This window comes from Sarcophilus harrisii, chromosome 4 (genome assembly GCF_902635505.1).
Source record: "Sarcophilus harrisii chromosome 4, mSarHar1.11, whole genome shotgun sequence".
In the NCBI taxonomy this organism is placed as follows: Eukaryota; Metazoa; Chordata; class Mammalia; order Dasyuromorphia; family Dasyuridae; genus Sarcophilus; species Sarcophilus harrisii.
The window spans coordinates 457,094,419-457,117,559 of NC_045429.1; the positions used below are offsets into that span (position 1 = coordinate 457,094,419).

At 41.2% G+C, this 23,141-nt stretch overlaps 2 protein-coding genes across 2 annotated transcripts in view; one reads left to right on the plus strand and one right to left on the minus strand.

Annotated features, from left to right (window-relative positions):
• The window catches only part of OTOS (otospiralin), a 5,519-nt gene extending 2,630 nt beyond the window's left edge, over nucleotides 1-2,889 (plus strand). The window contains exon 3 of the mRNA XM_003770166.2: nucleotides 2,473-2,889. Coding sequence (XP_003770214.1) covers nucleotides 2,473-2,657 — 185 coding nt within the window. The 3' untranslated portion in view covers nucleotides 2,658-2,889. The remainder of the gene's footprint in view (nucleotides 1-2,472) is intronic.
• Nucleotides 2,890-5,467: 2,578 nt separating this feature from the next.
• On the minus strand, nucleotides 5,468-22,437 carry LOC100919526 (zinc finger protein 84-like). Its single transcript, XM_031968197.1, has 5 exons — nucleotides 22,089-22,437; nucleotides 21,773-21,846; nucleotides 15,427-15,553; nucleotides 14,292-14,387; nucleotides 5,468-12,062 (listed from the first exon to the last, which is right to left on the minus strand). The coding sequence occupies exons 1-5, from the start codon at nucleotides 22,222-22,224 to the stop codon at nucleotides 9,730-9,732; spliced, it is 2,766 nt and encodes a 921-aa protein (XP_031824057.1). The 5' UTR covers nucleotides 22,225-22,437; the 3' UTR covers nucleotides 5,468-9,729.
• Between the last annotated feature and the right edge of the window lie 704 nt (nucleotides 22,438-23,141).

Genomic DNA, 23,141 nt, shown 5'->3' on the forward strand with positions numbered 1-23,141 from the left:
GAAGGTGCATGGACCACTTGGATGGGCTCTGATTTCCCACCATTCCGTTAGGACAGATTGTAACTCCCCCACCCCCTCCTGGAGTGCCAAGGACAGGGCAGCGGGCAGCGCTGGTCACCCGGGGACAGCCACGTGTCGGGCAGTGGGGTTCCTGGCTGCGTCCCCCTCACCCTGCACAGCACAGCTCCCTTCAGGAATAAATATTTTCTTCCTGGAGAATGATTTGCTTTTGCTGAATGTCAAACTGTAGGCATCTGTCCAAGACAAAGGGTCAGCAGATTGACTTCCTGTCCCAGAGAACTGGGCCCAACTCCCCTGTCCTCACTCTGTGGGTCCCAAGACCGTCCAGCAGAGCCAGGGAGTTTATCTTGCTTTCTTTTGAATGTTCTGAATGTTAAAGATTCAATATTATCGACTTCAAGTAGAAAGCTCTTGCCATTGCTCCATATGGCCTCATTGGTCCTATGCACCCCTTGCTTTTATGAAAGCTCTTGTCTGGATCGCTGGTTCTGACTTGCCTCCATTGGGACAGAAATGGCTTTCTGGTAGGATCCAGGCTTCCTTCTCACCTCAGGATGGCCTCCGTCCAGGGGCCTTTTCTGAAAGAGCTCCTGACCTTATTGACCATCCATGGTTTGACAGCTGAGGAAACTGAAGAGGAGCATCCCAGATGGGATTTGAACCCGGGTTCTTCCTTTCCAAAGTTGGCAATCTTTCCCCTAGATCACACTGCCTGATGAGGCCGGGTCCCAAGGTTTTGGGACATCCAGCAGCCCCTCCCACACCTTCGGACACTCCGGTTAACTTTGGAAAGGAACAACACAAAGTCACCCATCTATTTTGTGTCTACTCTGTGAGAGCAGGGACCAATTTATTTTTTTTCTCTGTAGGGCTAGCCTATCTTACCACAGGTCTAGTACACAGTAGGCACTTAATAAATGCTTGTTTGTTGATCAGTTGATAAGCCTGGCCAAGTTCTTCCAGGGAAGGCAAAGAACCTCTATGAGTCTCAGTTGCCCTCTTTGTAGAACAGTTATTTCAGAGATCCCTTCCCAGTCCAGGGAGATGAAGCCCTAGAGGAATCATTGGTGGCCCCAAGCCATCATTTGCACTCTGCACCTCTGTTAATGTTATTTGTTCTTCCTCCCTTCCTTCATCCTGATTCTCTCCATTCCTGAAGGTTTGAGACCCTCTGCCTCCATGAAGCTCCAGCTCCCACCAGTCTCCCACCAGGGGCACTTAGGGGGGAGATTGGACTTGGAGTTGGGAAGTTCTGAATTCAAATCTTGCCTTAATGGTTTTCTTATCTGTATAATGGGGGGAGGTATTATTACCCCCCACATTCCAGGGGTCTCGTGAGGCTGCAATGAAATATGTGAAGTGCCTTGTAGACCTTGAAGGACCAAAGACATATTTATTATTGTTATTATTATTCTCTCACATCCTGTGACCCTTTTTGGGATAATGCATACAAGCACTAAATTATATTTTATTTTATATCGTTCCTTTCTGGTCCCACATATGTAGTTCTTTTTTTGTTGTTGTTCGGTCACATCTTGGCAGAGATGCTGGCGTGATTGGCCATGTCCTTCTCCAGCTCATTTGACAGATGAGTAAACTGAGGCAGACAGGATGAAGTGACTTGCCCAGAGTCACAGAGCCAGTAAGTGTCTGAGGCCGGATTTGACTCTGCTCTTCCTGACTCTGGGCCTGGCACTGTATGCACAATGACACCCCCTAGCTGCCCCAAATATGGGTCTTATCTCCCCCAACTCTGGGAGTTCCAAATATGGCAGAATTGTGTCTTCTGCTGTTGTGCTCATCAAAATAATTCATGTTTGGATAAATGAACTTCAGGGTCAGCAAAGGCTCTGCCCCCAAAGTAAACCACATAAGAAGTACTGTCCCCATTTCACAGATGGGCTAACTGAGACTTAAACCTGTGAAGGTGACATATCTGAAGTCTCAAACGCAGGTTTTCAATATCCTTGGCACTAAATCAAAAATGATTCTAAATCTGCCCAGGGGAGGAGAAAAAGGCATTACATCATTACATCTAAACCCGTTCCTTGGGCGGTAGTGTGGCCCAGGCAGAGTGGGCAGGGCACAGGGCAACCACTCTGGGACTCAGTTCTTCCTCTGTAAAATGGGGAGACTGAACTAAGGGGCCCCACATACCCCATCCCACCTTTAATGTTCCTCTCCACACTCTCCTCTGGGCATCCATCCTGCTGTGAGTGGAGCCGGCTGGGGGCACGGGGTACAGTGGGTGAGACTGGGAGGCAGAAGAATAGAGTCTGCCGGCCGGGTGACCGTCCATGTCCCTGAATATTTCTGGAGCTTTCTCACCCGAGGAGACTAATCGCCCCCACCTCCAAGGCTTGTTACGAAGACCAAATCTATATAAAAAATTTGCTAACTTTAATTTGCTCCGTAATTGTTATGACGATGATTATTTTCTCTTTTAATCAGATCCCTTTGCGGAGCCGCCAGCCTTGCCCTACTGGCCTTTCTCCACTTCAGACTTCTGGTCCTATGTCGAATACTTTCAGACTCTAGGAGCGTACTACCAGATCGATGATATGGCGCGGACCTTCTTTGCCCATTTCCCCCTGGGCAATACCCTGGGCTATAACGTCCCGTATCAGGAAGACTGACCCGAACAGAACCCTAGAACAGGGCCAAAGAAATCCCCAATTTCCTTTCTTCCTAAACTGCATGACCACCCATAAACACTTAGTAAACACTTGTTGATTAAATCCAAACAATGCTTCTTGTGGGGGCCCCCATCATCAGTACAATGTCATTTCCCTCTTTGTCAAGCTCCAAATGATCCTAGTCTTGCTTTTTTGGAGCAAAGTTTGCTAAAACATTAATAAAACAATTTTTAACGGACCATTGTCTGGCATTTTCTTGGGTGAAAATATGAGCTGAGGAAATCTCAAAAGCAGGAAGACGCCATCAATGGGCAGCTCGGTCTTAATTATACCCTTGAAAGCTTAAAGTTTGGATGATGGGAGTGGGGAGACCCCCGAGCCTCTGCCCTGGTCAGACTAAATCTGGAGGAGGGCACAGACCCTGTTCTAAGGGATCCCGATGAACTCCACGCAGGTTAGAGGAACAGAACGAGGTGGGGAGGGTTCTAGACTCCACATCAGATGAAGAATGGTGAGGGCGATAGGGATGAAGAGAAAGGAGGTGTTCTAGGGATCTCCTCCGAGCCTGAAGGCTGTCATGGAGAAGAGGAAAGAGCCCTTCTGTGGCTCTAGACAATAAGAGAGGAAATGAAGAGGCTGCCCGGGGTAGATTTTGGCTCAAAGTGAGGACCGTCTCAGCCACTGGGACCATTAGGGAGTGAGTGGGTCGCTGCTGCCAGAGATTGTGAGGTCCTGTCCAACAGAAGGTGGAGCAAACGCCCAGGATGTGTTGGAGGAGCCCGCTGGAAACCCATTGGGACATAGGCCAGATAGCTGCTGTTGGACTCAAAGTCTAGCCCTGACACTACTGTTTGACCTTAGGCTAATCACTTCAATTCTTTGGGCAAGAGAGGGGGAAGGAGACATTGGGAAACAAAGCTAGCAAGAACGAAGCCAGTAGAAATCCATAACCCCCTCAGATGATGCCTTTGGAGAACTCCATGGCTCCTGGGCACCTGCTTTGAACACCTGGAACCCATCCCGTGCATCCTGTCCCAGGTGATGGCTTTAGGGTAGCATGAGAGTCACTGGCTCTCCATCCAAGAAGTCACACTGGGCCTTTCTCTTTTTCTTACCAAGCCATAGAATGCTTCAAAGTTTTCCCCTCATGCGTCCTTTTCCAGAAGACACTCAGTTGGCTTGATTTCTGATTTTTATTCAGCAAGTAAATATTTGGGCAAAAGGAAATAGTAAAAAAAGACAAGAGTCCACAGTGCTTGAATACTGGGCTTACAGTTTAAATCTGGAAATTATTCTTCAGCTGCTTCGTTTCATCTGGGTATATACCATGAGAAGTGACATGTTCAAAGTCCAGAAATACCCGGATTTTTTCCACTAAGGTTTTTTTTGGCTTCTGCTTCTGCTTCTTGCATCTCCTCTCATTACCTGCTCGAGCTTTTTAATTTGATCAGACTTCAATAACACTGGGAAGCTTAGGGTGGGGGAAACATCTGACATAATATAGCTTTTAAATTTACTCTTTTCTCTCTCCATCTCCCTTCCACAGTATCCCTAAGCAAACCAGACCCTTTAAGGATATAGCAATTTAATGACAGCCCCAGCGTAGGGAAGACATGAGCCAGAAAGACTTCAAATTTAGAGAAACCACAGAAAGGTGGTGCTTTAGGAAGGTCGGAGAGGTGAGTTTGGGCCAAATCTCACGCAAGGACTAAGGAAGAAGAAAGCCAGATATAGTAAGAAACCAAGCCACTTCCCCCTTCTCCTAAATACAATTATTTGTTTCTGGTTTTATAAATTCTTCAATGAAATGACAATGAAATAAAGTGCTTTGCAGACTTGTAAAGCGTTATAGAAATGCTAGCTGTATTTTATATGTGCGTGATATAGCTACATATTTATAAAAACCCATATTTAACTGTAAGTACAAAAAATAATTCCAATGCCCAGGACCATTATTTTGGGATTAAATAAGTTGGGACACTGTGCCCATGTGTCCATGATGGACATGGCTTTTTTCAACAATAAAGTGATCGGGGCAATTCCAATAGACTTAGGATGTACAGTGCCATCAGCATCCAGAGAGAGAACCACGGAGACTGAATATGAAACAAAGTACCATATTTTCACCTTTTGGTTGTTTGTTTGCTTGGGTTATTTTTCCTTCTTGTGTTTTTTATTTCCCCTTTTGATCTGATTTTTCTTGCAGAGAATGATGAATATGGAAATACGTTTAGAAGAATTGCACATGTTTAACCTATATTGGATTACTTGCTATCTTGGGCAGGGAGAAGAAGAAAGGGAGAAAAATATGGAACACAAGGTTTTGCAAAGGTCAATGTTGAAAACTATATTTGGAAAAAGAAAATAAAAAAAGAAAGAAAAGAAAAAAGCTTTGAAGTATCCTTACATATCCATCAATCAGCATTTATTAAGCACCTACTATGTGCTAGGCACTTTGTTGCCCTCAAGGAGTTTACAATCTAATGGAGGAGACAACATGCAGACAAATATATACAAAGCAAACTATGTATAGTTTACAAATAATTAAAAGAGGAAACAAACAGTTATTTGGAATAGAATTTGACCTGTACCGTTGGTCTTTGAAAATCAGGAACCACTGAAAACCTAAAGTGGGTCGAGCTAGGTTAAAAATTAAGTTAAAAAGCAGCTAGGTGGTGTAGTGGATAGATCCATTCTCAGAGACTTAGTAGCTGTGTGACCCTGAGTAAGTGACTTAACCCTTTTTTGCCTCAGTTTCCTCACTTGTAAAATAAGCTGGAGAAAGAAAAGGCAACCACTTTGGTATTCTTGCCAAGAAAATCCCAAATTGGGTCATGGAGAGTTGGTCATTTCTGAAGAGACTCAAAAGCAAAACACACAGTCTTACCTCTGTAGAAATTAAAATTGAGCCACGGAAAAGTAGGCATTGTTCACAAAGCGAATGATTGACTAAGGCTCCACAAAAATAAAATATATGGAATTTAAAAAACATGTTCTCGTCTAGAAACTTAAAACAATGGGCACTAGAGCCTGGCAAGGGGAAGAAGGGAATTCAGTTTTTCTGCAAAATTTGGTGGGTGGTGATGCAACCAAGAATTACTCTTCTTTCAATTCAGTTAGCAATAAAATATCTTGTTTTCTAGCTAATAAAATGTCACATGACATTTAAGCCAAAAGGATGCATCTGATTCAGTTCCAGCTCCAATTTATTCATCAAACCAGTAGAAATGTCCTTTCCCCGTCTATGATTTAATTTGCCTCCATCCTCTTGCTATAGATATCTTTAGTGTCTGATGAGATCATACATTTAGGATGCTTGTAAAATCCAAAAGCATTACAAAAAGAGTGAACTATGAGTTTTATGTATGGTTATTATTACTGTAATTTAATTATTACAAATGTGTGCTGATCCAAGATTTGTCCCTAAAGAGCATCGTACGGAATATCAGTATTTAAAACTCCGTACGTCTCTTAAAGCATTCTTATATTTTGTAAAATAGGATGACTACCCTTCTTTTTGGATAGTCAAGTCTTCAGCCATAGCTCCCTTGAGCAGTTCATTAATTCAACACATATAACAAGTATTTATGCAGTATTTTCCCATAGCTATGTGTTTTAGAGGACAAAATGCATATGATTAACGAGAGTAATTTCTTTCATTAACAGTGCTCCAATAAGTAGAGTAAATTGTTTATGTGTTTACCTACTTCATCTTCCACTTAATTTTATTCTTGCTTGGAAATCAGGTCCGCCCCCATGAGAAATTAATGCTGTCCGTTATGATATTCAAAAGAAGTCCATGATTAAATTGCACAACTGTGTTTGTTTTTTTTAAAAACAACTAAACTAAAATGGGCACCTCTTTTTGGAAGCTGTGTGAATATTTACCTAGAATGAATAGTTATTGGGACAAAATGCATGAATGCTTGAACTCTGGACACCTACTGTGCTCACTGGGGAGCAGTGGGCAGCTGAACAAGGGAGCCTGATGCTTTGAGCAACCCAAGTGTTCTCCAAAGAATAACAAACAGATCTATTTTCAAATATGGTTTCTGGCAAGATTTCTGGTATTTTTTGCTTGCTTTATATTTTGAAGTTTATGATTGAAATAAAAGAGACAAGAGCATTTTTATGTGTTTCTCTAAGAGTTTATAGGAAAATATTAATCTGGACTTAACGTCTTCTGCAATATGGTTGCAACATGGCAACCATACTTGGCAACATGGTTCACTGGAAAGACGGCTGGACTTGAAGTTATGGGATCTGAGTTCTAATTTCAGCTCTGCTACTTGCTATCTATCTGACATTTAACCTCTTTCAGCCTGGTTTCTTCATCTGTAAAAATGAAATTCATTCAGATGCCCCTAAGATACTTTTGAGTTGGAGATTTGCAATTCTGTCATTTGTGTCATAAATGAACCTGTTCAAATGCATCAAATCTCCCTCATACACATACACACCTGATGTGACCAAAAAAAGATTAGAGTAGGGCCGGAAAGGACCTTAAATGATATTATAGGTGAGGGGACTGAATCCTAGAGACCCTGACCTGATCATGTGGATGTAATGGAAGAAGAGGTAGGATTTGAATCTGGGTCCTGACTCCCAAACTCCTACTCTTCTGCTACGTCATCCTTCCCTTGTTTGTTGTTATTGTTTGCCCTTCCTTTTGAAGAAGGACTAGGACATCAGGGAGCGTCCCTGGCAACATGTTCATTCAAATCTGCATTGGCAGAGACTCTGTAATAAAATCACCCAATCCCAGCCCTCAAGAAAGCAGCTCGGAGCTGTGCTCGAGAAATCACTGGAGCCTTTCAATGTTGTTTTCCTGTGTATTATCGTGGAAATGGTATAAATTATTCCCCAGTTCTAACACAGAATCTCGTAAGCATCAGAAAAAAAAAAAAACACACTTCATAGCAAGGTCTTCTTTGCTAATAGAATGACTCAAGTTCACCTGGAGAAAAGCCCACTTTCTCCAACTTGAGCTGCCCTCTCCATCCCTGGCACTGTGGGCACAAGGACTGCATTAAGAGAGAAAAGAATACTGGGGAAAGTGTTGTAAAAGAAGGTACATAGTATAACTTTTTTCCTGAGAGAAAAGAAAGACAATTTTCCTCTGTGAGAGGACTGTTAGCCACCCATCTCGTGAGAAACTATAAGTTTTTAATGATTATTTTTATGAAATTGCATCTGTGAAGAATCCATGAAAGGACATGATTTTGTTTTTTGCAAAAGTACTGAGTTCAAGTCCTATTCTATAAAGAGATATCCCACAGAGAATTCTGGAGAGAATTGGAATACCATTCCAAGAGAATTACCATCCTGTTTCCAAGGTTGAGTCAGAGATGGGGGCAGGAGAATAATTTGTTCCATCTTTCCCCTGCCCTTAAAAAGCCCAGAGATGACTCTGGGGATTTTTCTTACTGTTGGCACATTGCAAAGATTTATTATTTGCTATTATAAAATAACACGAGCCATAACACTGATGTTGTCTAAACAAAGACCAAAAAGGCTGAGATAAGGAAAGAAGTTTAAGAGAAAAGCTGATTCTTCAGGTCAACTACAATAGGACAGGGGTAATTAAGACTTTTCTTCATTTTTATTAATTTATAAGACAAATATCTTTTTATTTGACTTAGAATACAGACTGAAAATTTCTAGGAAAATGAAGCAATAGCAGGAAAAGTGAAGTGAGAGTTAAGTAGCTTTCAACTGTTATACACGGCAGACACTCCATCTGGGTTACCCCAAGATGAATATCTACATGGTGGTTGTTTTTTGATAGATGGAAATCACAGAATACAATTATTATATGTAATATCTCTGAATTGATTAAATAAACAAAAGCTATAAAAAGTTTGAGAAGTCAAGCTTTTTCTAGAATAACATGTATAAGCTTGGGGTGACATGACTGTAAGGACTGTCACGTGAAAGGTTGTCAAGTTCGATGGTTTGAACCTGCAGGAAAGCCCTGACTGCCCCCAGTGTCCTGGATTTTATACTTAGGAGACCAAAAAGTTGATCTAGCAGTAGAACTATCAGTAGATCAATCCTAGTCCTCAGACTCATTGTCTTGAAGTCAGTTTCACGTTTGTTGGTTAGTGGCGGTAGTTGTTTTTAAAGGTATAACCAGCCCAGTTATATGGCAGGGACCCTAGGTTTGTAAAACTAGCCTGGTCTGTTTAGAGCAGGACTGAAAACTGAGCTCACCCCCATATCGAAGAGCTTCCAGAAGATATTCCACATCCCTTCCAGCAGTCCACCCGTTATCTTTCCATCTGCCCTGATGCTGAATCCTTCTCCTTGCATGAAAAAGAATCATGGGAAAGTCAGAAAAATACCTCCAGTTGCTGGGGCATCCTGGGCTCAAATTTTCTCTGTTGATGAGTGCATTGAGCTACAAATTCAATGACCACGCTGCTGGCTGGCTGCTTATCCTCAGCTGCACCAGCCAACTTTGCAGTCATCCTGTTTCCCATATATATACCTTAAAAATCTAGATTTCTGTCTTCCAGCTGTACCTGGAGAGTAGATGCTTAATATGTATTAGATTGCTAGAGCCTGATTTGAGGCCGGAAAGATTAACCCACTCCCTCTTGTCTTCTAACAGTTGTGATCCTTCTGTATCATTTCCTTAATGCGAGCTGAATTTCAATGCAATATATTTCAATGCATCCCATCCCATGGCTCAGCTTTGACTCTGGGGGCAAACAGAACATACCTTTCACTTGATAGCCCATCAAATTCTTGAAGAAAGCTCCCATGAGCTCCCACATCATAAACACTTACTGATTGATTTACAAAAGCTCCTGAATGCCTGTCTCCCTCTTGAATTTCATCTTCTTAGTGTTTAGCCCATTGCCCAAACTGGGGAAGATTTTTTTTGGATCCTGGCTTTGCCATACAGTATGTTAGCAATCCCTCTCACTTTTGGATAATCTGAAAATTGGACGATTGTGTCATCTAAGTCACTGACTTCAATAGCATAGGGTCACACAGGGATGCTGGGGGACTGGACTGGATACCTTCCGCCACACTAATATTGAACTTTTTTGGGCTACTCTTTATACTAACTGCATTCAAAATGTTTTATTCCTTTATGATTTCTCTGATGTCTAATGAGGTATCCCCTCTTGTTAAAGGCTTTTCCACATTCGTCACATGCAAAGGGTTTATCTCCAGCATGACTCCTGTAATGGCTTTTGAGCAGTTCCTGGTCAATGATGGCTGTCCCACTTTCATTATATGCAAAACGTTCCTTTCCAGGATGAGTTCTCTGATGTTTAATAAAATGTGTCCTCCTGATAAAGGAAACATCACATTCATTACAAGCAAATGGTGCTTCTCTAGTATGAGTTCTCTGATGGCTAATAAGATTTCCTCTCTGGCTGAAAGATTTCTCACAGTCATTACATTCAAAGAGTTTCTCTCCAGTGTGAGTTCTTTGGTGTCTATTAAGGCTTCCCCTCACACTGAAGGCTTTCCCACAGTCAATACATTCAAAGGGTTTTTCTCCAGTGTGAGTTCTCTGGTGGATAATAAAGTGTGCCCTTTCACCAAAGGCTTTCCCACATTCTTTACAAGCAAAGTGTTTCTCTCCACCATGAGTTCTCTGGTGAGTAATAAGGCTCACTTTGCATCGGAAACCTTTTCCACATTCGTTGCATGCAAAGGGCTTCTCTCCAGTGTGAATTCTCTGATGAGTAATAAGGTTTCTCCTCTCACTAAAGGTTTTCCTGCATTCACTACATTCAAAGGGTTTCTCTCCAGTGTGAATTCTCTGGTGTGTAATAAGGTGTCCCCTTTGGCTGAAGCCTTTTCCACATTCATTACATGCAAAGGGTTTCTCTCCAGTGTGAATTCTCTGATGGATGATAAGGCTTGCCCTTCGAGTAAAGGACTTGCTACATTCACTACATGTGAATGGTTTTTCCCCAGTATGAATTCTCTGATGGATTATAAGGCTTGCCCTCCAACTGAAGTGCTTTCCACATTCATTACATTCAAACAGGTTTCCTCCATTATGAGATCTCTCATGAGTGATAAGACTGACTTTGCATCGGAAGCCTTTCCCACATTCATTACATACAAAAGGCCTCTCTCCAGTATGAATTCTCTGATGAGCAAGAAGGTTTCTCCTCTCACTGAAAGTTTTCCCACATTTGCTGCATGCAAAAGGCTTCTCTCCTGTATGGATCCTCTGATGTGTAATAAGGTGACCCCTCTGTCTGAAGCCCTTTCCACACTCATTACAAGCAAATGGTTTCTCTCCTGTATGAGTTCTCTGATGAATGATGAGACTTACTCGATGCCGGAAACCTATTCCACATTCGCTGCACACAAAGGGTTTTCCTGAAGTATGAATCCTCTGATGGCTAATAAGGTTTCTCCTCTCACTGAATGTTTTTCCACATTCATTACAAACAAAAGGTTTCTCGCCAGTATGAATTCTCTGATGTGTCACAAGCTGTCCTCTTCTGATGAAGGCTTTCCCACATTCATTACATGCAAAGGGCTTTTCTCCAGTGTGAATTCTCTGATGATTAATAAGATGTGCCCTCTGGGTGAAACTTTTTCCACATCCACCACATATAAATGATTTCTCTCTAGTATGAGTTCTCTGATGACTAATAAGGTTTTTTCTCTCACTGAAAATTTTCCCACATTCATTACACTGAAAGGGTTTCTTGCTAATATTAATCCTTGGATGGGCAATCGAGTATCCCCTTTTGATGAAGGTTTTCTCGAACTTAATATAAACCAAGGACTTCCCCCACGTTTGAACTGCATTAAGTTTAGTCAAAGTTTTTCTGTACCTAAAGGACTTCTGGTATTTGCTATGGTTGTAATATTTTTTGCCTGAATGAATTCTCTGCAATTTGTTACTATTTGATTTTCTGCCAAGGGATTTTCCACATTTATTCTTTTTGTGTAGCTTTTCTCTAACATGAAGTCTATGAAATTTAAGTAAGTCTGAGTGATAACTGAACGGTTTCCTACATTTGTTAGACTTAGAATACTTCTGCCAGAAGAAGAAAGCATTGGATATAATGAGGTCAGGAAAATGGCTGAAGTTCTTTCCAAATGTCTTATATTTAAAGATGATTTTTCCCACTGTCTCTTTCCAGGTTGATCCCGGATTAAAATGTCTCCCAAATGTTTTATACTGAGGTACCCTGGCATTGCTAAAAATCATACTGGCATTGCTTGTTACTTGTCTAAATTGTTTCTGGTGAATGTCCTTCTGTTCTTCTAAATTAATGTCGTATTCCTTAACTTTGCCCATCTGGGAATAACAACTAGTGTCCTTTGGCAGAATCTTCTCTGATGATGCTCCTATGCAACCGCTCTCGATTAGACACAAATCTTTGGTTCCAGAGCTAGTTTTATCACCTGTGGAATCTGAAAGATATTTATTTTTAAAAAGTCACGAGCCATTTTGTTGAGAGATAAATTTATATACTATGTTTACAAGTACAAAACAGGGAAGGTTTGGCTAAACAGCTGTTCATCAGAGAGAAAAAAAAATTCAGGGATTTTAGTTATCTGGATGCTTAATCAAAGGGGAGCTTACTTTGTGGCAGTCAATGAGACTCATTAGATGAAATTTCATCTTGACTGCATTGAGAGAGTACAGAATGTGAAAAACTCAACCACAAACCAACTGAAGATATATGAAGTAATAAAAAAATGTTAATAAAATTGAATAAAAATTATTTTACCCATGATAAAATAATAGAAGAAAGGAGACTAAATCAAATAGATATAACATGCGTAAAACACCTGGGAGTCCATCTACCAACAGATGCTAAAGACATAAACTCAACTACAAGATATTAATCAATCAAAACATATTTTAAAGTATCTATTATGTGACAGGCACTGTGGTAAGTGGAGAATACAAAATACAAAAAAAAAAAAAAAAGCAAAAGACAGAACCTAACAAAAGAACAACATAAATAATTGGAAGAATACGAGGTACAATCTGTAAAGGATTTTGCAAGCCAAAAAGTGTTATGTAAAAATGATATATTTATTATTGATTTCTCATGTTGCAATAAATAATAAAAATACTACCTCACTTATTGTAATCTTATAATTTATACACTTACAATTTAAGTTCTTGTTTAGCTACTATACATATGATATACATTATTTATAATACATTGTATGATATGTCAAAATATATACAACATATCATATATTATGCTATACCATATGATATACTGTGTATTTATAATTTGTTTATGTTTAATATAAATATTACAGTGCTGGTGAAGTAGTGAGATACTCTAGCCATTTTGGAATACAATTTAAAATTAAGGTTAGAAAGTATTTATCCTTTGATCCAGAGACCTTCTAGTTAAGTGTATGTCCCAAAGAGAACAAAGATAAAAGGAAAGATCTCATTTATGGCAAAATATTCACAACAGTTCTTTCTGTAGTAACAAAGACTTAGAAAGAATATAGCTGTCTAGTGTTTGAGGAATTGCTAAAAAATAACCTGGGGATCAAGGAATATAAGAATCAATATGAAGAATTCAGAAAAGCATGAATAGACTTATATGACTTGATACAGAGTCAAGTAGGAAGTTCTAGAAAAATATATAAAGACTATAACAAAAGACCAAAAAAAAAAAAAAAAAAAAAAACAAAAACCAAACCCCATAAAGTGAATGGTGTAATTCTATTAACCATCCTTGGCCATGGGGAAGAAATGAGAAAATACTGCTGCCTCTTCTTTCTAATAGTGAGGGAAGGATGAGGAAGGTGGAATCCTGCAGATATTGATGCATTCTTTAGTTTTCTAGAAATTCTTTTTTACTCTTTCACTTTTATTCTTTGTTACAGAGGATGGTTCTATGTGGAGGATTTGTTATGAATGAAAATTAAAGTGATATGAGAGGTACAAAATAAAACATATTTTTGAACACAGTCAGTATTTGTTTGTTTCACCAACTGATGCATATTTGTTATAAAGAAGAGATTTTTTTGGCAGAGGAATACCATACAAAAAGAAAAGAAAAGAAAGAGTGACAATGAAGCATTTAAAAGAATGCAAAAGAGAGAAAAAAAAAGCTCTGAGGGGACCATAGATGAGAGGAACAGCTTGGATGCTAATCCACTGAATTTATCAAATGTTTTTTAAAAAGAAACCAGCTAAATCAGATTCACAGTTTCATGTGCAATACTCTTCGTATATGGAAATATTCATATTAACTGGTGTTTATCAAGCTTGGGTTAAAAAAATAATAAAAATTTAAAAGGAAAAGAAAATGAAGGTCATCGAAAAAGATAAATTAAAAAGAATTTTTAGGGGACACAAATAGCAACAACGATAATAAAAACTGTTCAAACTCTCCAATAATTATAAACATTAAAATGAAAAAAACATATATCCATCAAATGAATTAAAAGGAGTTATACAATTTGCTGTCACTTGGCCCATGAAGAAATAAGAAATATGTTGTTGTACAACAACTATTAGATAGTGTGATCTTTCAGGAAGAAATATTGCAATAAATGATAAGAACTAAAAAACCAAGCAAATATTCTTATGCCCTACAGTTTAGTAAATCTCTTTAGAACCATAACAGATTCAGGGAGATGATGCCCACTTCACTCACTGACCTGCACAAAAGACCCTCTGGCCTTCTCCACTGGACCTCCATGGCGCTTCTCCTCTCACCAAGAGGGAAATGACATCCAGTTTGGAAACAGGAATCCCTACACAGGGGGAGATAAATGAGAAAATGTTGGAGATAGCAAGGGTTCTGGAGCTCAGTTCAAGTCAAAGAGTAGCAGGAAGGTAAGAAAGCACAGCAGATGGTCCGAGGGATCTCAAAGCCCTTTTCTGGATTCGATGGGAGGATGGTTCACAATTCCATGCCCAATTCCACATCTATTTGTACTTTCTGTCCTGGAGAGATACAGTGGTAGGCAAGCTGTTAACCCAAATATAGGGCAATAGACCCTTTCATCCAGTTGACCTTTTGTCTCAGGCTGACCGGACCAAACTCTGGAGGACTGAGACCCCTTTGGGAAGGCTCTATAATGGCTAAGTCCATTTCAGGCCCAAAACCCACTATGAAGTACTTTCTCTCTCCCTCATAGTGCCTTCCCTTTAATGGTGTCTTTGCCCTTATTATACCTTAAAAAAAAAAAAAAGAAAAGAAAAGAAAGCTCTACAATGTCCTAAGAACCAATGGCATCAGCACAACACTGCCCAAGCAGGAATAGTGGAGGGAATCTCAACAGAAAGGCTTCTTAACCTGACCCTCTGCTTGGACCTGACCCCCTTCTAGGACCTGAACCCCTGCTTGGAGCTGACCCTCTGTTTGGACTTTAACCCCCTGCTGGGACCTGGCACACACACACACCCCTCTGTGTTTCCTGTAGCATGGGGTGAATATCACTGAACAGGAGGTTGCACAGATTTGGCACAGTGACAGACTTCCTTTAATGACTTCAAGGTTTCCCTGGTAACAAAGGTCAATCTTTTTCCCTACAGCAGGTGATGCTCTGAGTCAGAGACAAGGGCTGGGACAAGGTATCACACAGAGTGTGTGATCAGGTAACCACTTTAAGCAGTCTATGACATGGTAACTCATGTGAACAATAAAAGAATCACTAAGGAGACATGATGAGAAGGGAAGAGGAGCAGCTCCATGTGGAGGGTCAGAGGCAGCCCATGCACTCTGAGGTGCATCAGGGTTAGGAGAACAAAGAGGATTCCCTGACGGAGAGCTTCAGAATCCCGGCTTACCCACAGAGACCAGGTTCTGATAGTTCTCCAGCATCACGTCCCTGTGCAGGGCCCTCTGGGCCGGCTCCAGGACCCTCCACTCCTCCCAGGTGAAGTCCACAACCACGTCCCGGAAGGTCACCGGCTCCTGAATCAGATACATTCTGTATTAGCCCCAGCCATTCTTCAAAGCCCTCACTTTGTACTAGTGTTCTCTGTAGCTCAAACCACCGTGCCAAATTCTCTCTGCAAATTAATCCCAAGAAAATCGTGCACATTACTCATAAGATCCCAGATTATACCAAGGAATCAGCAGCAGGATCACTTCTGATAGACTCCAAAAATCAAACAGTCACACTGGGGGAGGGAGGAGAAGAATGGGGCAGCTAGGTGGGGCAGTGGGTGGAGCACCAGCCCTGAAGTCAGGAGGACCCCGAGTTCAAATCTGCCCTCAGACACTTAACACTTCTTAGCTGTGTGATCCTGGGTAAGTCACTTAATCCCCACCACTATTATGGCCATCACCCACGGATGTTCTGGACTGACTTCCCCCCAGGATCACAGACCTCTCCTGCCAACCTCCGAAGCTTTCTAGAAAAAGGACTCAGTGACTCAGCCTGACCTTTTATCAGCTCTGCCATCCTAATTTTGATTTCAGGCATTATTTTAAAGTTGTTTGGAGGTTTCAGCAACCTGCTGCCACAAAGAGGTATAAAGAGCTCCTCTATAAGTTACACACGTTATATGTAGTTAGGAAATGTTATGACAGAGAAGGACACACGATTTTATTCTAGCTCTCCACAGTGTGAAGGAGAAAGCAGAGTGACTTCAGAGGTTGGATCTGGGAGAGCTTTGGCTCCATTCCTTCCACAGTGATTAAATTGAACAATTCCACTGACATACAGCAAATTCTACAAGTGACCAAAAGAAAGACTTTCAAATATAAAGGAAAGAAAATGTGAGTAACACAAGACTATTTTCCACCCACCAGAAACCAAAGAAGAGAACGGTATTTCTTTGAGCAAAGAAGATGTAACCCAAGGAGGTAAGCTCTGCAAACCTGAACCATGTGAAAAAAGATATATGTTCAATAATAATGAGGTATTTGAAGCATTCCTACAAAGAAAATTAGACCTAAGCAGATTTTTGCTTTACAAACACCATATATAATAGAATATATGAAAAAGGTAAACAAAAACAGTAACCAAAGAGGTGCAGATACAAAATTAATCATTCCAGAAAATGAAGGAAGGAAAAACTAAAAAAGAAAAAGCTACCTATGGGGTCAATAATAAAATAACAATAGAGAGCCCATTAAGAGTTTTATTTATAAATGTATTTAAAGAGACAAGGACAAAAGAAAGGAGAAGTCAAATATGAAGATTGATGGTGGAAGAAAATTCCACAATACTCAGCCTAGAGGTGAATCATGGGGGAGAGGGTTGGGTGGGAATTGAAAGAGAGAGAGAGAGAGACAGACAGACAGACAGACAGACACAGAGACACAGAAAGAAATACAGAGAATCAGAGAGATACACAAAGTAAATACATCTTTTATGGAGCACAAAACAAACAAAAAAATGAATCACTTTAGGGAACTTAAGACTGGAGACTTAACAATAAAATCCTAAATAATGACTAGGCCAAAGAAAAAATCATAGAAACAATCAATAATTATGTGAAAGAAAATTTTGATGATATATCAAAATTTCCAAGATGCAGCTAAAAGCAGTTGTCAAGGGGAAAATTATAATTGTGAGAGCATCCATTAAAACAAAACTTTAAAAAAATGAGAGGATTAATGAATGTGCATTTTAAGAAATCAGAAAGCCAACAAACAAAACTAACATAAGCACAAAAGAGGAGATTTTTAAAAGTAGAGGAGAAATAAAGATAGGCACATTGGTATGTTCATAGAGCTAGGAATAGGAATGGCCATTTTGAAAGCAACTACAATTGTGCCCATAACTCTCTGACCCATAAATTTTATTAGTTTTATATACAAAAGGTCTTGCAAATATTTATTGTAACTTTTTTTGTGTGATGGTAAAGATTTGGAAACAAAGTAGAAGTCCATTAACTATAAAACAATTAAAAAACGTTATGTGATAAAGAAGTATCACTTGGAAGAAAAGATATCCCAGTTTGTGAAATAGGAAACCCACAAGGGTGTCCCATTGCACATATTTTCAGAGATTTCTGATGTCTCAATACCTTTTAGTGATTATTTTTCTCCTTGTTTTTTTGGCTTTTCATCTTCAAAAAATATTATTTATATGGGAAGACTTTTTGGAGGTACAGGAATTGAGTGAACCACACTGACTCCATCTGGGGACTCAGTTCTGGAGGAAGCTCAATTCCCTTTCTATTCAATTATGCGTCTAGTCCAATTTTTGCTTTGTGAGAAAACTTTGTTGCATTGTTTCAATCTAGTCTTGTGAGGCTGGACCACCCTAACCTGTTGCTTAGTGGCCTTTAAACAAGGACTGAGGTAATGCTGACCAGAAACTCAGTCAGATCTGAAGACTAATGCAAGTTTTCTCACAATTATACACCCTCAAGTAATTCATTTGAATGATCTGAAAACACTCTGTATTGGTCAATCACTCTGTATTGTTTCCATGTTCCTTTACTTGAATAAACATTTGGTAGAGAAGGAGCATGGGATGTCTATTTTTCTAATTTCAGAGAATCCCATCTATTTGCTCTTTCCCTCATAAATTACAAAGCCCATAATCTTTCCTCCAATTAGAAATCAAATGACCTAATCTTGTGTCCTGATTTACATTCTATTCATAGTTTTTTTTTAAATGCATAGAAATATGTTTATCCCTGTATTTGGGATCCAGAGCCAAACTGAGGAGACCTGGACCCTATTTGTTATGAAAAGTAGCATGCCATGTAAATAAATCGAGAAGTTCGGAAGATTGAGTTTTCACCATTATTTCATCTTTCACCCATCACAGTAATGGGGGGAGGACATCTAGGAAAATTATGGTATTTTTTTATATGAAGCATTATTTTTTAAGTTTTATTTACATTTTTTCATTTAATAATATTTTATTTTTTCCAATCATATAAAGATAGTTTTCAACATTGATTTTTTTAAAATTATAGCTTTTTATTTTCAAAATATAACGTGGATAATTTTTAACATTCACCCCTACAAAACCCTGTGTTCTAATTTTTTCTCTCCCTTCTTCCCTTCCCCCATTGGCAAGTGATCCAATATGTTAAACATGTGCAATTCCTCTAGACATGTTTCCACAAATATCATGTGGCACTAGAAAAATCCATTCAAAAAGGAAAAAAATGAGAAAAAAAACCAAAATGCAAGCAAACAATAACAAAAAGAGTGAAAATACTATGTTGTGATCCACACTCAATTCCCATTGTCCTCTCTCTGGGTGTAGATGGCTCTTTTCATCACAAGACCAAATTATGGCATTATTAAAAAAAAAAAAAAAAAGAAAATCTCTTTCCTATTATCAGTGATTTGGAACATTCTTATTGTTAATAGTTTGTACTTCTCTCCATAAGAACTATTCATTCACATGTTTTGATAATTTAGCAGAGAATGAAAATTGATGATAAAAATGATAATTAATAACATTAGCCAATATAGAGTACACAGTTAGAATTCCCTGATACAAAGGTGTTTTTTTTTTGTTTTGTTTTGTTTTTCTGTTCCCAGTCCCAGGTCAAAAGTTTCTTCTTAAGTTTTAATACTGACTCTTTACATCCTGAAATTCTCTACATTTGAAAAATCATAAGATTTGGGATCTTTTTCGGTTTTGTTTTTAATAAAAGAAATGCACATCAAAACCAGTCTGAAGCTTCACCTACCACCCAGCATATTAGCAAAGATGCCCCAAAATGGGCATAAACAATGTTGGAGTGGAATGGTAACAGGCACATTAATGTAATACTGGTGAATATGTGAATTAGCATAATATTCCTAAAAGCAACTTGAAATTATATAAAAATGCAGATAAGAGTGTCCATATCCTTTGACTCAAAGATTCCCTGGTTTGGCATATATCCCAAGAAGGTCATTGATTAAAAAGAAAGACTCGACATATAGCAATTAATCAAGCCACAAGCATTTATTAAAAGCCTACTGTATGTCAGGTATTGAATTAAACATGTGGTAGCAAAGATTTGGAAGCAAAGTGGATGTCCATTAACTGGAGAAAAGCGAAACAGACCATGTCATGTGAATGGAATTCTGCTATGTTGTTAGAAATGGTGAGCGATAGATTTACAAACATTGATACAAACTGAAGTAAGGAGAACCAAGAAAAGAATATGACGACTGTACCAATATAAATGGAGCAACCAACAATCAAAAATAAGTAAAAATGAATGTTGCAGAATCTCAATGGTTCTAAGGAGGAGTTAGGAGAAGAGAGGATGATTAGTCCTTAACAGAAGTGGGAGGTCCCTGCATGTACAATATTGCATGTTTTCCAAAATTTTCAATGTATTCATCATGGGGTTTGTTTTTTTCATCTTCTTCCTCTCTCTTTTTTTAAAGCCTTTGCTTTATATGGGAAGAGCAGGAAAAGGACTACAAGAGGAAATTTAGGCAATGTCAAAATAAAAGATATCAATCAAATATGCAGTATTTAATTGATCATTTATTGATAAATATATATATATATAATGTATATACATATTAAATATATTATGTATATTAAATGTAAAATTTAAAATTTAACATATTAAGTATTATATATTCGATCATTTCTGTTTTAATATTGCCTTTTCCCCTCTATTTCCCCTATAGTCTCTTTCTTATCTCCTACATATAATAAAGAATTTTTAAAGTTTGTGCATATGTATATACGTGTGTGTGTGTTTGTATGTTCCTAAACTAACCAGAAAGTAGTTTTTAAATAAAATGTTTTGCTGAAAATGTTGAGCTAATTCTGTGGGCTAACTATCCTGGCAATTTCCCTCTCTACTGAGTATAACTTTAGGTTATTTTCAGTCTTGCTGAATTTTTTTCTTCTCTATTCCTTTTCATTTTTCTTTTATCGATTAGAAGGGAGGAAAAGGGATATAGGGGAAAATCTACTTAAATAGCTGAAAACAGCTATCATTTGTGTGTGTATGTGTGTGTATAATATATAGATAGACAAATCCCATAAATCTTATTTTAAAAAATCTTAAATCCTATTTTTTGACTATCTCCTATTTCCTAACATCATCCCTTCTACTTTTCAATTAATTAATGTCAGATCTCAATATGTCAGAAAAATTTTCTTTCATATGAAACATTTATTCCCCTTACAATTTCTGTTCTGCTTCCAGTTTGACCCTCTGGGGCCAAATCAAAAAAAAAAAAAAAAAGTTAAGTTCTTTCCATTTTCCCATCCCATTTTCCATGTTCCTAAATCTCATCTTCTCAAACCTAAATGTAAGGAACCGGTCTGGGATGGTCTGCTATGGGCGCACTCCATCATGTGCCGACTGAACAAGGGACTCTACAAATGCGCAAGTAATGATGAGGCACCAAAAATATACCCTTCCCTCTCTGCTTCCAACTCCTCCCCCACCATTCTTCCCAGCTCCTATTCAGCCTCTCTACCACTCTCCCTCCCGGTCTGTTCTAGTCTCTTCCTTGCATCTTATCAATGCACTTAGCACTTTGGCTGGCACACAGCAGGTGCTTAATAAATGTTTACTGAACGATCCACTTTATACATCCGCGTGTATGACTGCAAGCACATACATGTGCGCCTACATGTGGATACATACGTGTGCCTCTAGAGACAATCCTTCCCTCGATGTAGATCTTTAAGTTCCAGACCCTTCCATTTGGATCGAGCATCCAGGCTTATTGACTTGGAGCCAGGAGGCCGCCAATACAACTCTTTAGCCGGCTTTTAGAACCTTCACGACTCTCCTTTTGTTCAATCGTTTTTCTGTGGTGTCTGACTGCCCCCATTTAGGGTTTTCCTGGTAGAGCTGTGGGAGGGCTGTGACCTTTCCTTTCCAGCTTATTTTACAGAGGAAGAAACTGAGCCAAACAGGGTAAGTTGGGCACTTGCCCAGGGCCCCGCGGCTAGCAAGCCCCCGAGGCAGCATCTGAACTCGGGTCTTCCCGCCTGAGCCAGGGCTCTGTGCGCTGTGGCAGCATCCGGCCGCCATCATTCGCTTCGGAACTGGATCCGGCCCTTTGTCCATTCCTGCCCCGGGGACGCGCCCGTTCTTTGGAGCGCCCTGTCTTTATTGAGTCTCAGAAGGATGGGGGCTCTGAGGGAGCATGAAAGGAGCGCAGGCCTGAGGCTGGGACTGGGGACGGAGGGCATTGAGCGCCGGGATAAAGTAAGCACTCCCAGGCTCCCGGCCCGGGACTCACCTGCGTCCGGAACATCCTTGCCTCCTCCGGGATCCCGCCACTGGGGGGAGGAGCAGCTGCCTCCGCAGGCGGAGCTGGAGGGAGACACAGCAGTCATGGGGTCCACCAGCCCCGGGCTCCCCCCGCCCCCTCCCCCCATTTCGCCCCCTCCTCCCGAGCCGCGGCCTCCCCCCAGGAAGTCTGCCTTCGGCCCGGCAGGAGCAGCCTGGGAACTCATTGATTATTGATCGGCCGGATGGGCCCAGCCCCGGGGCACTTGGGAAGGGGTGGGGGCTTCTGTGCAGGAGCAGGGCCCTCCTCCCACCACCCTCCTCACCTCTCTCCCCAGACTCTGGGGCCGAGCAGTCCGCGGTCCCTTCTGCCCGCTCCCACGGCTTCTCCCTGGGGCCCCACCCTGGGGTCGGGAGCTGCCGTGACCGCCATGGGCGGCGCCTGGGGGCTTCCTTTGCCATGGGGGGGGGCGGGGCTCCCAAAGCCCGGTGACCTTCCTTTCGGAGCACAGGTGCGTGTCCTCGGGTGGGGGCGTCCCGGGGCCCTGAGAATACTGGGGAGGGGCAGCAGCAGGGGCCGGGGGGAATCCCGGTCACTCGGACTCACAGATCATCCCCCAGCTCGCGCCCCGGAGGGTAACGAGCGCAGAAGGCCCTCTGCCCACGCGTTCCCTGGCCCCCGTGAACTTTCCCACGGCTCCACAGGCAAACCCACTCACGCCCCCAACCCCCCTCCCATCCTCCACCTGCACGCTCGGAGCCGAGCCCACGCGCGCGCACACTTTCCCTCGGGGGATCGGGAACCCCGAGCTCCACACTCGGAGCAAGGGGCGGGGGAACGAGGGAAGGGGCGGAGGCGAGAAGAGGCGCCTGCGCACTCAGAGACTCCCCCGCCCCGCCCCACCCTCGGGCACCTGACCGAAAAACCGGCACTTGAAGTTTGTTCTTGGCAAGGGAGGACTCCCACTACGCATGCCCCTTTCCAGGGCTCCTCCTTGGACTGCCCGGAGGCATCGCGGCGGAGGAAGGGGGGAGAGGAGGGTGGGCAGAGATCTGGCTGATGCATGCTGGACAGTGTAGTCCCAAAACAGCGCCCGGCCTGCCCATCGAACGGGCCTACTTGAACTACATATCCCAGAATGCTCTGCGGTCTGGCTCTCAACTAGAGAGCGCCAAGAGCTGTCTCAGGTCTGCCTTGGGAACGGAGGCGGAGGTGGTTGGAGGGTCCATGTCTGTCCCTGCGGGGGCTCATCTGTGCCCTTGAATCCGATTCCCACCGGAAGCAGATGAGGAAATCGGAATTCGAACTCGGCTCCCTGGGTTCCCATTGCCAGCCAGTTTCCATCACTTTGACAGGGTGGGGCGAGATGGGGATGACA

Bases quoted from the DNA above. Each gene is read 5' to 3' on its own strand.
- LOC100919526 (XM_031968197.1), bottom strand. From the start codon at position 22,224: ATGGCAAAGGAAGCCCCCAGGCGCCGCCCATGGCGGTCACGGCAGCTC. The intron at 15,554-21,772 runs GTGAGTCCCGGG...TATCTGATTCAG, and splicing joins CAAGGATGTTCCGGACGCAG to GAGCCGGTGACCTTCCGGGA. The intron at 12,063-14,291 runs GTCAGTGAGTGA...AATATCTTTCAG, and splicing joins CCAGAGGGTCTTTTGTGCAG to ATTCCACAGGTGATAAAACT.